Genomic DNA, 11,194 nt, shown 5'->3' with positions numbered 1-11,194 from the left:
TGTGAGTGAGAGGTGTTTATGAGAAGTTGATGACTCTGGATCATCTCATCCATGAGGACAGCACAGAATAGTTAATATGTTCCTTGAGGAATTGGGATGGTGACGTCTTTTTCTGATACCCGATCATTACGTGACTGAGAGAAAAAAAAGGAAGTCATTTCATGAATAAAAATCGGAGCACAACAGTACAACAAACAATATTCCACTCGTAAAGGTAACAGGCAGGCAAATGTTTACAAAGAGGGCTAGAATAAAACTGGGTTTGAAAAGATTCTTTTGCTAGTTGCATATATATATATATATATTCATACATATATATATATATATGAACACAGAAAGCTGGTCATCTTTGGAGTCACCGACAGAAGAAGAAAGCTACAGCTTCAGCCACAGTCAGAGCGACCATAGTGAAGAGACGGAGCTGCCGAATTGCACAGTTTCTTGAGAACTGCACGCCACTGACTACGCAGCTTTCCCTTCCTTCCTTCCTTCCTTCCTTCCTTCCTTCCTTCCTTCCTTCCTTCCTTCCTTCCTTCCTTCCTTCCTTCCTTCCTTCCTTCCTTCCTTCCTTCCTCCCTCCCTTTCCTTTTTTCCTTCGTTCCTATCTTTTCTTTTTTCCTTTTCTCCTCTTTTCTTTTCCTCTTGCTTTTCTCCTCCTGATTTCCAGCTGTCTTTAACTTTTTCCTCTCTGCCCCCTCTCCTTCCAGTGTCACACGCCCTCTTAGTTCTGTGTGTCTGCAAACTTTTGAACAGAATCCTCGCCATCAGCAAACAAGTCCTCCTCCTCCTCCTGCTCTCTTGCTGCTGCTGCTCCTACTCTTTCCTGCAGCTTTTCTTTGGACAGGAGAGGGAGGAGGTGATGCCACTTACATTGTGAACTATTTCGACTGAAACTTGAAGGAACAATTTGCCCGCTGTTCTAATTGGAATCAAACGCTTTTCTTGCTGAGGTTTAAGAGTTGAATGGTAAGGAAAACAAAACTCAAACTAATTTGGACCACTGATTTTCTCCTCATCGTTGGTGGAAGAGTTAGGTTTTTCATTAGCAAGCTCTTTGGTTTAGTTATTGGGTATTGTGGAGGTTTTCTGTAGCGAAAGGAAAAGGGGGGGCACAGACATTTGCTAAAACGAGATCTCAGAGTAGAAGCTAAGTATTTCTTCTCTGGCTCTCCCGCCCCCAATAATTTGTTTAGTGGACTAAGAGATAAAACAAACGGAGTGTTTTGACAGCTGTTTTCCCCCTCCCCCTTGCTTGTACACAGAATGGCAATGTGTAGCAAAGCGACCCTAGCCTTGCTGATCTATGGAATACTAATGCATAGCAGTGTGTACTGCTCACCTGCAGCCGGACTCCAGTTTCCTGCTTTCAGGTAGGTACTTGCTATTTTTCTCCCCCTCCTCCCCTGTAACATAACCAGGTCGGTCAGTCTCAGTCTCTCCTCCCGGGAACGCCTATGCCCACCTCCCCCTGGTAGTCTCTGTTTGTCTGCACTTGTTTAGTTGCTACGAAGTACAGTACACCAAAGGAGCAGTTTCCCCCTTGCACTTACCTTGTAGCTTTGGGGTTGGCAGGTGGGTTGTTTCGACGGGTCCTTCCCCTAGTACAGAACTGAGAGCAGGGGAGGTAGTGTGTCCCTCCGGATAACTCCTCTCCCTCCACCCTCCCTCGTCCCCTCCTCTCTTTGTCAGGTGGACCCACCAGGGGAAAGAGCTCGCATCTCTCCGACTTAAAGACCCCGCAAAAGGGCTTTGTTTGTTTGTTATCTCCGACTCTTATGATCCTTACTGGAAAAAGAAAAAAAAATCTTTTCTTCCCTGGAATGGTTAAGGCTGGGTGTGCACAAATCCTCTGATTTAAAATGGTTTTTTTTTTTCTTTTTATGCTTTTCTGCTGTACTGTTCTCTCTCTCTCTCCCTCTCTCTCTCTCTCTCTCTCTCTCTCTGTCTCTGTCTCTTTGTCTCTCTCTCTCCTCTCTCCTCTCTCCTCTCTGTGATGCGCTTCAGGGATGGATAGTGTTTCTCTTGGGAAGCTTTTCTGTCGATTGAGTTTACAACTGTGTTTTTAGTCTCCGATAGTCGTTTAGGGTGATTGGTGATGGTTGGGGGAGGGGCCGGAAAATCAGAGAGAAGGAGAGGGAAAGGGACGAGGAAGAAGAAGGAAGACAATAAGGACTGAAGAGGGATAAAGAAAGGGAAATGGGGCGGAGGGAGCGAGATTTCCCAGACTGAGATTTCTTCGATTCTCAGGGTTTTTTTCTCGCATAACCTCTGGTTTCTAAGTGCGTCTGCGCTACTCTGATGAGACTATAGCGGTTTTCTCAGGCTAGAGTAGAGGGCAGAGATCAAGAAGGCTTTGCTTTGCTATTTGATAGGGGAGGTTGGTTTTAAGTTTGCAGGACCCGGGTCAGGGATCAGCAGAGCTTCCGGCGCCTGCGCTCTCTCTCCACCAGGTTTCTTGAAGAGGAATACGAACACTTTTAGTAACAGAATTCTTCTACCCAGTGACGTGCTTTACTTTATCTGTTGTTTATTCGAGGAGTGGGAGATTAGGGGGAAGGACTTTTCCTGGCTTTTAATATCTTTTCAAGGGCCGGCCAATTTAATCTGGAAAATGGCACAATGGGACACAAACAGGCAGGTCTTGGGTCTGGGGCAATCAGGCGGCAGCCAGGGGTTAGACTACTGTATTCCCTTAGCCTTCCTTTTGGGATACCTGGAGAAGTGAAAAAAAAAAAATCAGAGAGGGAGGAGGGGAAGTTCTGTTTGCTGCAAATCCAATTCAGAAAGGAGGGCAGAATGGAAAAATGTAACGGCACAAAAACCAGATTCAATTCCAAAAGGACAGTGCTTTAAAAAATGAAAGTACGGTAGATCAAGATTTTTCCTAAAGGCTGATTTAGCAGTGAGATTTGCCGAGGTTTTGTCTCTGAGCCCAAAGCCATTTCTTTAACCGATTTCTACTTTAAAATCTCTCTCTCGCTGTCTCTGTCTCTCTCTCTGTCTTTGTCTCTCTGTCTCTTCCCCACCCCACCCCCCACACACCCGGAGGCACGCGGACAGACACGTAGTAATAGGGTCAGTTGGAAGAACAACCTTTTGCCCTAGTAGCTGTCAAAATTTTGTTTTATTCAAACGGTGACTCTGAGGTGGGGTCACGGCAGTCTCCCCAGGATATTAGAATGAACCAACTCCTTGCATTCTCCTACGTCTATGCCAACTTTAAAAGGAGGGTGGTGGTGTACATTTAAAATCAGATTGTTCTTTCCTCTAAGTCCTCTTTTCCTCCTACCCCTTCTCTAGAGGTCCCGGGATGTGGTGAGGGTGAGGGTGGGAATGGGGATAGGGCAGGAGTGGAAACTGGATTCAGAGCTACTTGGTTCCCAGATTCTGGGATTGGGCTCACAACTTCAATAAACCCGAGGCATGGAAGGAAACTGAGTGCGGGTCTCTTAGCCAGAAAGAGCAGAAGCCAAACATTTTAAGTTTTGGGGCATTTATTATTCATGTCCCTGCTAGAGTCTCGCAGGCCCGAAATAGCAACCGGAGACTCGCGGTGACCTAAATCAGGCCTCGGGGAAGAGTTCTCCAGAGCCCAGAGAAGGGAGGGCCGGGCTCAACATCACAACAAACCCCACCCACCCAAACCCTATTTTGGGGCTTTAACCCAGCAGTTGCTAGTGTCACTGCAGCGCCTTCACTTCGGACAGTTCTTACAACTTCAATCCTCCTGCTCTCCCCACCCCCCACCCCGATTTTCCTGCGAGTAACTCTTTTTGCAGCTCTGGTAGTGACTGGGGCGGAGGGGTTATGGAATATGTACACTAGTGTGGCCAGTTGAGACTCGTTTGACTCTAATACCAGAGGCCACTGGCCTTTACCCAGAGCCCTGAGTTCGGATTTCCTCCGGGTTAACCAGTCCTTTTGGTCCTTAGGCACTGATCGTTTTTCTCCCTCCTATTTACGCCAGCCCCTCAAGTCCTGCCCCACCCCCTCCCCCAAAAATCCTCTTAGGGAGAATGAATTGAAAGTCTATCTTCCTCCTTCCCGGAGGCGGGGAACGACCCATCACTGAGGCCTTTTCCTTTCTTTTCCATTTTCTTAGCAGGTTGGAGGATGAAGCTTATGATGAGGATGGGAATACTCTGCAGGACTTCGCTTTTGATAATAACCGTTTGGGCTTAGGAAACACTGCATCCATGCTAGGGGACGTGTACACGCTCTATTATCCCCCGGAAGACAGGTGATTGCCCTCGGGCTGATTAAGAGTTTGCTTGGAGAGACAGGGAGGAGTCAGTAACCCTGAAATAATGGGTAGTGGGCAGGAAAGGTTTTGTATTTGCATTATTTATTTATATTTTATTAATTAGAAAAGTTCTCAAATATTTCTTCAGCTTAGGCTGCCTATGCGGAAGCAACAGAAAGTTCAGAATCTGGTGTTCGCGTGTGTCTTGTGTGTGTGTGTGTGTGTGTGGTGACTGATTATATGAGGATAGTCAAATATACCTGTGTGTATGAGAATGAGTGCACGTCCAGAGAAATAGCTAAGCCACAGCTACTTATTCCTCTTGGAATTCACAAACTCTTTTCTAATGACCCTGCCTAGAGAAGTGGAGTCATTTTCAGACTGTCTGGGCTGTCCCGATTTGCTCGCTAGACAATTACAGCTCCCACCTCTCCAGGGCCGGTGTTTGAGAGGTCTCTCCATTCTGATCTTTGTATCGTCTTCTTCCATCCCACTTAGACAAACGGATGACATATTGAATAAAGCATACCGGAAAGTTCTGGGCCAGCTGTCTGCGAGGAAGTACCTGCATTCTCTCATGGCCAAACGCTTAGGGTAAGTTTATTAAAGAGTTAAAGGGGGCGCACGCGCGTGAGTGCACGTGCATGCCTGTTTAGTGGGTATAGTGTCTGTGCATGCGTGCCTTTGCATACGTTTGTGCGGTGCCCTGCAGTGGGAGGATGTTCGTCCTTGCCTGTTCAGCGCTTTTTATTAGCGGGCGAATTCCAGGGCTAACTTGAACTGTCTCTACGCCCAAGTCCTAAACATGAATTAGGTGAAGACAAGATCAGTTGGAAGGAGGGAGGGTGAGAAATAGGGAGAACCAAAAACATTTTTTAAAAAGGGAGAAATAAATTCATTAATTTAGACTTCTGGTCTCACAGGAGGAATTGTAACCATTACCTTGAGACACATGGATAGTATCGCTTTTATTGTAAAAATAAAGCGAAGAAAAATTAAAACAATAACATCGTATGAGGTACTTTAAAAATAATTAGTTTTTGCTCATGTCAGACAAGTTCAAATCCTGGGTCCTATGTGGTGCACATTTCAACAGAAGGTAACGTTTTAATAAAGCCCGTGGGAAAACAGATTACATTTTCACAATGAATAATTCATGAGATGAAAAATATTGTCTACAGCCTGTCGACTTACATTATTATCAGGACTTTCAATTTAGCAGGCGGAGATATTTCTTTGTTTCTCTGGAAGTGCTGTGTTTTTGATTGGAGCCACACCCAACCTGGGTAGTCCGGACCTTTGTAAATAAATACCTGAGTGAAAACAAATATCCTCTAGATGGACCAAGAATGCATCAGTTAGCCTAAGTTTCTCAGAAAGGTTGGATTTAAGTTAGCCCTGCTATCCTGGAGGAAAAAGCATGCTGGGTCAGAAATCAAAGGCCTTACCAGTTATTTGTGTGACTTTAGGCAAGCCACCTTTTCTCTTCAGATTTGCTAATATTAAAAATGTGAGGAGTGGTGGAGGTTGGACTGAATGACCTCTAAGGTCACTTCCATTACTAAATCTATAGGTAATATTGTCAGAAAACACTCTTTTGGAAGGAGGGGAACGTGGTAATCCCTCTCAGCCCCTTTCCCTACTCTTTTTTCAGTCCATCACACCTCTGCAAAAAGGAAGTTGAGGAGCTGGAGGAACAGTGTGAGGGAGCCCCAGGAAGCTCCAGGTGTGGGGGTGGGGCGGGCCCAAGTAATCCACGTGTTGCAACAGTGTCTGGTCTCCCCTTTCCCTCTCGTTCTCCCACCCGCCCTTATCTTCCTCCCTCCGCCTTCCTTTTTGCCTTTCCAGGATGGGTAGCGGTGTGGAGGACGATTCTGAACCGCTCTCCAAGCGCCACTCTGACGGGATCTTCACGGACAGTTACAGCCGCTACCGGAAACAAATGGCTGTCAAGAAATACTTGGCAGCGGTCCTGGGGAAAAGGTATAAACAAAGAGTTAAAAACAAAGGACGCCGCATAGCGTTTTTGTAGCGATGAATTACCTACCAGCCACCCTGTGTGTACAGTCCTCTTAACAGAATGAAAAGTCATTTCCAAAACTGACTGAACAGTCATCGCGCCTGTGTTCTATTTAAACATGTATTTATGTATGAAGTAAAGCCATTAAATGAATATTTTGATAATAATATTGTTTTTCTTTTGTACAAAGCACTAGAGAACTCACAGATCTACTTTGTGGACCAATCATTTAAGTTATATATACTATTATAAATATATAAATATAATAGAGAGCAATTCATATAAAGCGTGCACAAGGAATGATAAATTCGCCTGAGCTGTTTATGTTTTTATATAAAATAAATAGAAAAAAGACAATCATTGTTTTCGATATTACTCCTATTTTTGTAACTGGAATTAAAAGGATAGTATTTTTATCCACGACAGGGGTGAAGATATTAATACTGACCATTTGCTACTGTACATAAACATTGATGCCCTCTACAAAGGGATTATGAGGCTAATGATTTGGGAGAATTGCTGAAGCACATTCTTCCCCCGTGAGTCTCCTTAAAAAAAAAAAAAGGCTGCTTTAATCCAAGCCTATCTTAAAGGGGCACTCTCCCCCTTTCTAGAGATTTCAATTTTCTGCTTTCTTTGATTCCACTTTTATATGTATTTGTGTCTCCTCAAACAGTGAGTTTGGAAGTTAATTCTCTTGTGGTGAAACAACAGCTCTCTCCAAATTGTGCCTCTCGGTTGACTTAGAGCAGTTCAGTTAGGAGGGGTGGGAGGGTGGGGGTGGAGACGCAGGCAAAGAAGGGTGACTTGTTAAAACAAACGAGCCACCTCATTCTCTGTTCTTTAAGGATCAGTTACAGGACCAAAAGCCTGAAATTAGAGTAACTGGATTAAGGAGTTGGAAATTTAGGCACAGAAAGAGTCACAGTGTGAGGCAGAAAAGGAAAACCCCAGAGAATTTGAGCGGTCATAGGGTCTGAGTATCTTGAGGCAAATACAGTCCCACTAACTGACCTTGGGCAGCTCAGTATTGGAACTTGATACAAAGTATAATGTGTTTCTCTCCAGTGCTGTCCATGCTTCTCATCGTGTGAAATGGCCAGGGTTCTTTCCTTTGAACTATATTCAAGTGGAGTTGCTCTTTTGTTTTCCTGTAGACCCTTCTTCCTCCACCCCCTCCTGCACTATTTAACCACTGTTTACCCTTTTCATTCACTTCTTTAAAAATTGTGAATGCTTGTTCTCACTCTTTTGTTCTGTTTTATGCAAGCTCTTGTTGTAAAGTTTAGGAACCCCTGTTGTAGCTACCACTAAATAATTATGCACTAACTACAAAAGTTTTGTTCCTTGTTTATTGAGTTTGGAGGTAAAATGTATTTTTCTACATTATGGCTTATTGCTTAGTAAAATTTATTTCATAAATCAATTTTGTCATATGAAAATGTATAGTGTTCACATACTGTTCAGTTCTACCCATTGATAAATCATTTTAACATCATCTTTATATGTATGAGTACTATCTTGCCTTTTTTTTTTTTTGGTCAAGAGTGAGACAAAACAGCCTCTATCAGATCCAGAGAACTTCCTGGTCCTCTTTGACTGGAGGGCATGTCTGTTTGCTTCTTGTCATGACACTGAACATATTCTAGAGGAATCTCTTTACAAAAGTACCCCAAGCTAACCTCCTCCCCAAACAAGTAACATCAAAGAATCCAGCCAGTCACTCTCCTAAATTTGTCACTGATTTCTTAAAAAAAAAAAGACAGCATGTAAAGTTTAAAAGACCTTTCATTTTCCTTTACTGATTTGATCAGTATGAAGTCATAAATCAAAGAAAACAGAATTGGATTTGCAATCCCAAATCGGATGGGTACTGCTAACAAATCGCATTGCAAACAGTAGTACCACAGAGACATTCGATCTGTGCCCAAGTCTTGTGTATGAAATCAATCTTACTTTAATTTTGCATTCTCCTCAGGCAATGTGACGCAGGATGCAGTTTGCAGCTTTCGTGCCTTTCTTCGCCTTTTAAATCGCCACGAATCACAGATGGCTATTTAGTGGCCCTACAATGCTGCAACACATCAGCTTGCATTTTAGTCTTAATTATTTGTTTCTTTGGTAATGAGCAGACTTTTCTGTGTTTGTGTCAGCTGTAGTAGTGAAATAGGGCTCTAGTTAACATTTTATTTATGAAGTGTAGTTTAGTATTACAGTGGCTAGCTGCAAACATTATATAGATATCACTTAGATTAACCTTTTGTATACTTTTTAGTAAGCCAAGAGCCTTACCAAATTGGATCAGTTTTAAGCTACAGTCATCATTTAGGTAGATGTCAGTCTTGAAGATCTTATTTTGTGTGCAACTGATTATAAAAACTTAAACAAGTATGACTACACACATGATATCTATAACTAGGACTTTGATAACTGTTATATAAGTGTGTAAAATTTGTATTAATAAATTTTTGTAAACAATGCAACCTCGTCTAATGTTTGGAGAAAAAGGACATCTAGAGAATAATGCGAAATCTGTATACCCTTAAAGATCTTCTAAAGTAGTAGAGTTTCTTTAGAAAAATAATATTTTTTTCATGTTTAGAATACATATATCTCTATATAATCATCCATGTATTTTCATGAACCATACTTCAACATTTGGTTGATGGGTTACTGGATTTGATTAAATTTAAAATAGCTACTGAAATAGAACAAAGAAGATATAAGTTGCTAAATAGTTGAAAATATTGGAACATTAATAAAAGACAGAACCAAGATTAAACTGGGTCCTTAAGGAGCATTTACTTTACAGCTTTTTAAGTGCTATAAGGCATAGGTTAGCAGCATGGGACAAAAGACCTTCTGTTGTCCTTTAACAAGTAATTTTGTAGACTAAAAATGCTTTTGGTGTTCTGCATTTTAAGTTAATTTAAAGCATCTGTTTTGGAGGTTTAAACAATATGTAGCAAGAGGCAGAAAAAGAAGTTTCATTAAAAATGCACTTGTAGCAATCAAAAGGCATTTTTGCAGAGTTAATTAGACACCTTTAAAAGGAGCTCTACTTTTTGGCTAGGGGAAAAGTAGAGAGGCATTTGGAAATTATAACATTTATCAATTCACATTAAGAAGCTTGAAAGCAAAGCCATCACCTACAGGTCTCCAGAGTGACTGGAAAGTTCTCAGCATCCTTTGTAAGCCCGTGGTTATTCTGATTAAACCAGATGCTGGAATTAAAGTATTTTATAAAAAGTTGCTCATTATTGAATTCAAATCGCTAGACTTCTTATTTTAAGACTATACCAATGTGATTAACCAATAAAACAATGGGACTATTTAAAAGGAATAAATAAAACAATAACAAAAGCTGGCAAGATCTTAAAATTTGTATTAAAAAGTATAATATATATGTTGATTGAATGAATGCTTAGAAAATTGTTCTTCAGATCCTAGCTCAGTATAGCTATGTAAGACATTTAAGACAGATGCATGAGGACCACATTAACCCAAATCTGTACATACTAACATATAATAGAAAGAATAATTGTACGAGGCATTATTTCTTAGCCTTTTAGCACTTTTGTTGGACAAAGTGGCATATTTCATCAATCACACTCTCCTCCCACCTCCTGAGCAGCCAGGTAGTAAGTGTTCTTATGGCAATATCATAAAAGGAAAAATAGAAACTCAAAGAGAGTTAACTTTAAACTTCAGAGAAACTTTCTTTCTTTACTTTATCTCTCTCTCCCTCTCTCTCTCTCTCTCTCTCTCTGTCTCTCTCTCTCTCTCTCTCTCTCTCCCTCTCCCCCCTCCCCCTCTCCCCCTTCCTTCCTTCCTTCCTTCCTTCCTTCCTTCCTTCCTATCTTCCTAGCATAATTCATGGGCTGTGGCTCCCAGTCAACAGTTCCAACCAAGAATCTAAATTTACTGAAACTGGCAGAATTTTCTTGTGAGGGATAGCTTAAGATAATGATTTTTTGGTAGATTTGATTCCGAGTTTAGTTCACTAAGAAGGCCCATAAGTCAGTGTTGTAAGTAAGGCTAGAAATTCCATCTTTAGTTTTTATTTGTTTTATTTTCCTTTTTTTTAATAGGAAAAGCCCAACTTAACATAGTGTTTAGGGATCTGGTTATGGAAAAAGGGGTAACAAATAAGTCTGAGAGGGGGAAGGTGTAAGATTTATGTAGATTTTAATGTAATAAGTAATAAAGCTTAGTACCCATGAAATATGCCCATCAATGAACTAGGTCCATCTATATCCAGTTATCCCCTGGATGTAATTTAGATCCCTCTGGAGATTTCAGTAATTCTTTTAGGCAATTAAAGTCATCATTGAACTTTTTTTTTTTTGCTGAATTGTCTTGAAAGGGTTAAAAGATCCATCAGGAAATAGCTCCAGTGGTCTACTAAACATCATCTCCAGCTGTTCCCACAAACATAACCAGCCCAAGAGTGAATACTGTGCTAATGGCCCCACCAGGAGAAGGCAAGATTTGAAAATTGTGCCCCTCTGTATTTAAAATTGGCCCGTGGTAAGCTAACATGTTAATTCAGTTTGTCCCTTGGATCTCTCACGATAGTACCTGAAGTAACATCACAAAACACAGCCCCATATATCACAGCAAACAGAATTTTCTGCCCTTAGGAATATGTAATCCCTCATTCCACCTCTTTGTATGTACTGTCTTAAGTACTGCCTACTTTGCTTACCCTTATGCTTAGTTTTTTCTTTCAGGAACCCAAGATTAAATAGATTGATGATATTTTTTGCTTTTATGAAGTATAAAGGTAGCTTTCATTCATCCCCTACATCACTAAACAAGTCAGAGTCTCCTAGGTCATAAATCTAGAATGAGGAGAGGAGGGACCTTGGAGATCATATCGTTCAACCCTTTCTTTTTACAGACAGGAACACTGAGGCCCAGGGAAGTGA

General features: G+C 41.5%; 1 protein-coding gene across 2 annotated transcripts; it reads left to right on the top strand.

Moving 5' to 3' along the window:
* Positions 1–847: 847 nt before the first annotated feature.
* On the top strand, positions 848–6,400 carry ADCYAP1 (adenylate cyclase activating polypeptide 1). Of its 2 annotated transcripts, none has more exons than XM_036737892.1 (5): positions 848–966; positions 1,263–1,370; positions 4,106–4,240; positions 4,742–4,837; positions 6,092–6,400. In XM_036737892.1, the coding sequence occupies exons 2-5, from the start codon at positions 1,264–1,266 to the stop codon at positions 6,273–6,275; spliced, it is 522 nt and encodes a 173-aa protein (XP_036593787.1). In that variant the 5' UTR covers positions 848–966; position 1,263; the 3' UTR covers positions 6,276–6,400. The 2 variants fall into 2 exon arrangements, with proteins under 2 accessions (XP_036593787.1, XP_036593778.1); XM_036737883.1 differs by having other exon boundaries at positions 4,103–4,240.
* The last annotated feature ends 4,794 nt before the right edge of the window (positions 6,401–11,194 follow it).

Source organism: Trichosurus vulpecula, chromosome 1 (genome assembly GCF_011100635.1).
Source record: "Trichosurus vulpecula isolate mTriVul1 chromosome 1, mTriVul1.pri, whole genome shotgun sequence".
Lineage (NCBI taxonomy): Eukaryota > Metazoa > Chordata > Mammalia > Diprotodontia > Phalangeridae > Trichosurus > Trichosurus vulpecula.
Note: the sequence above shows the minus strand (reverse complement) of the source record. Positions and strands in the feature narration are given on the sequence as shown.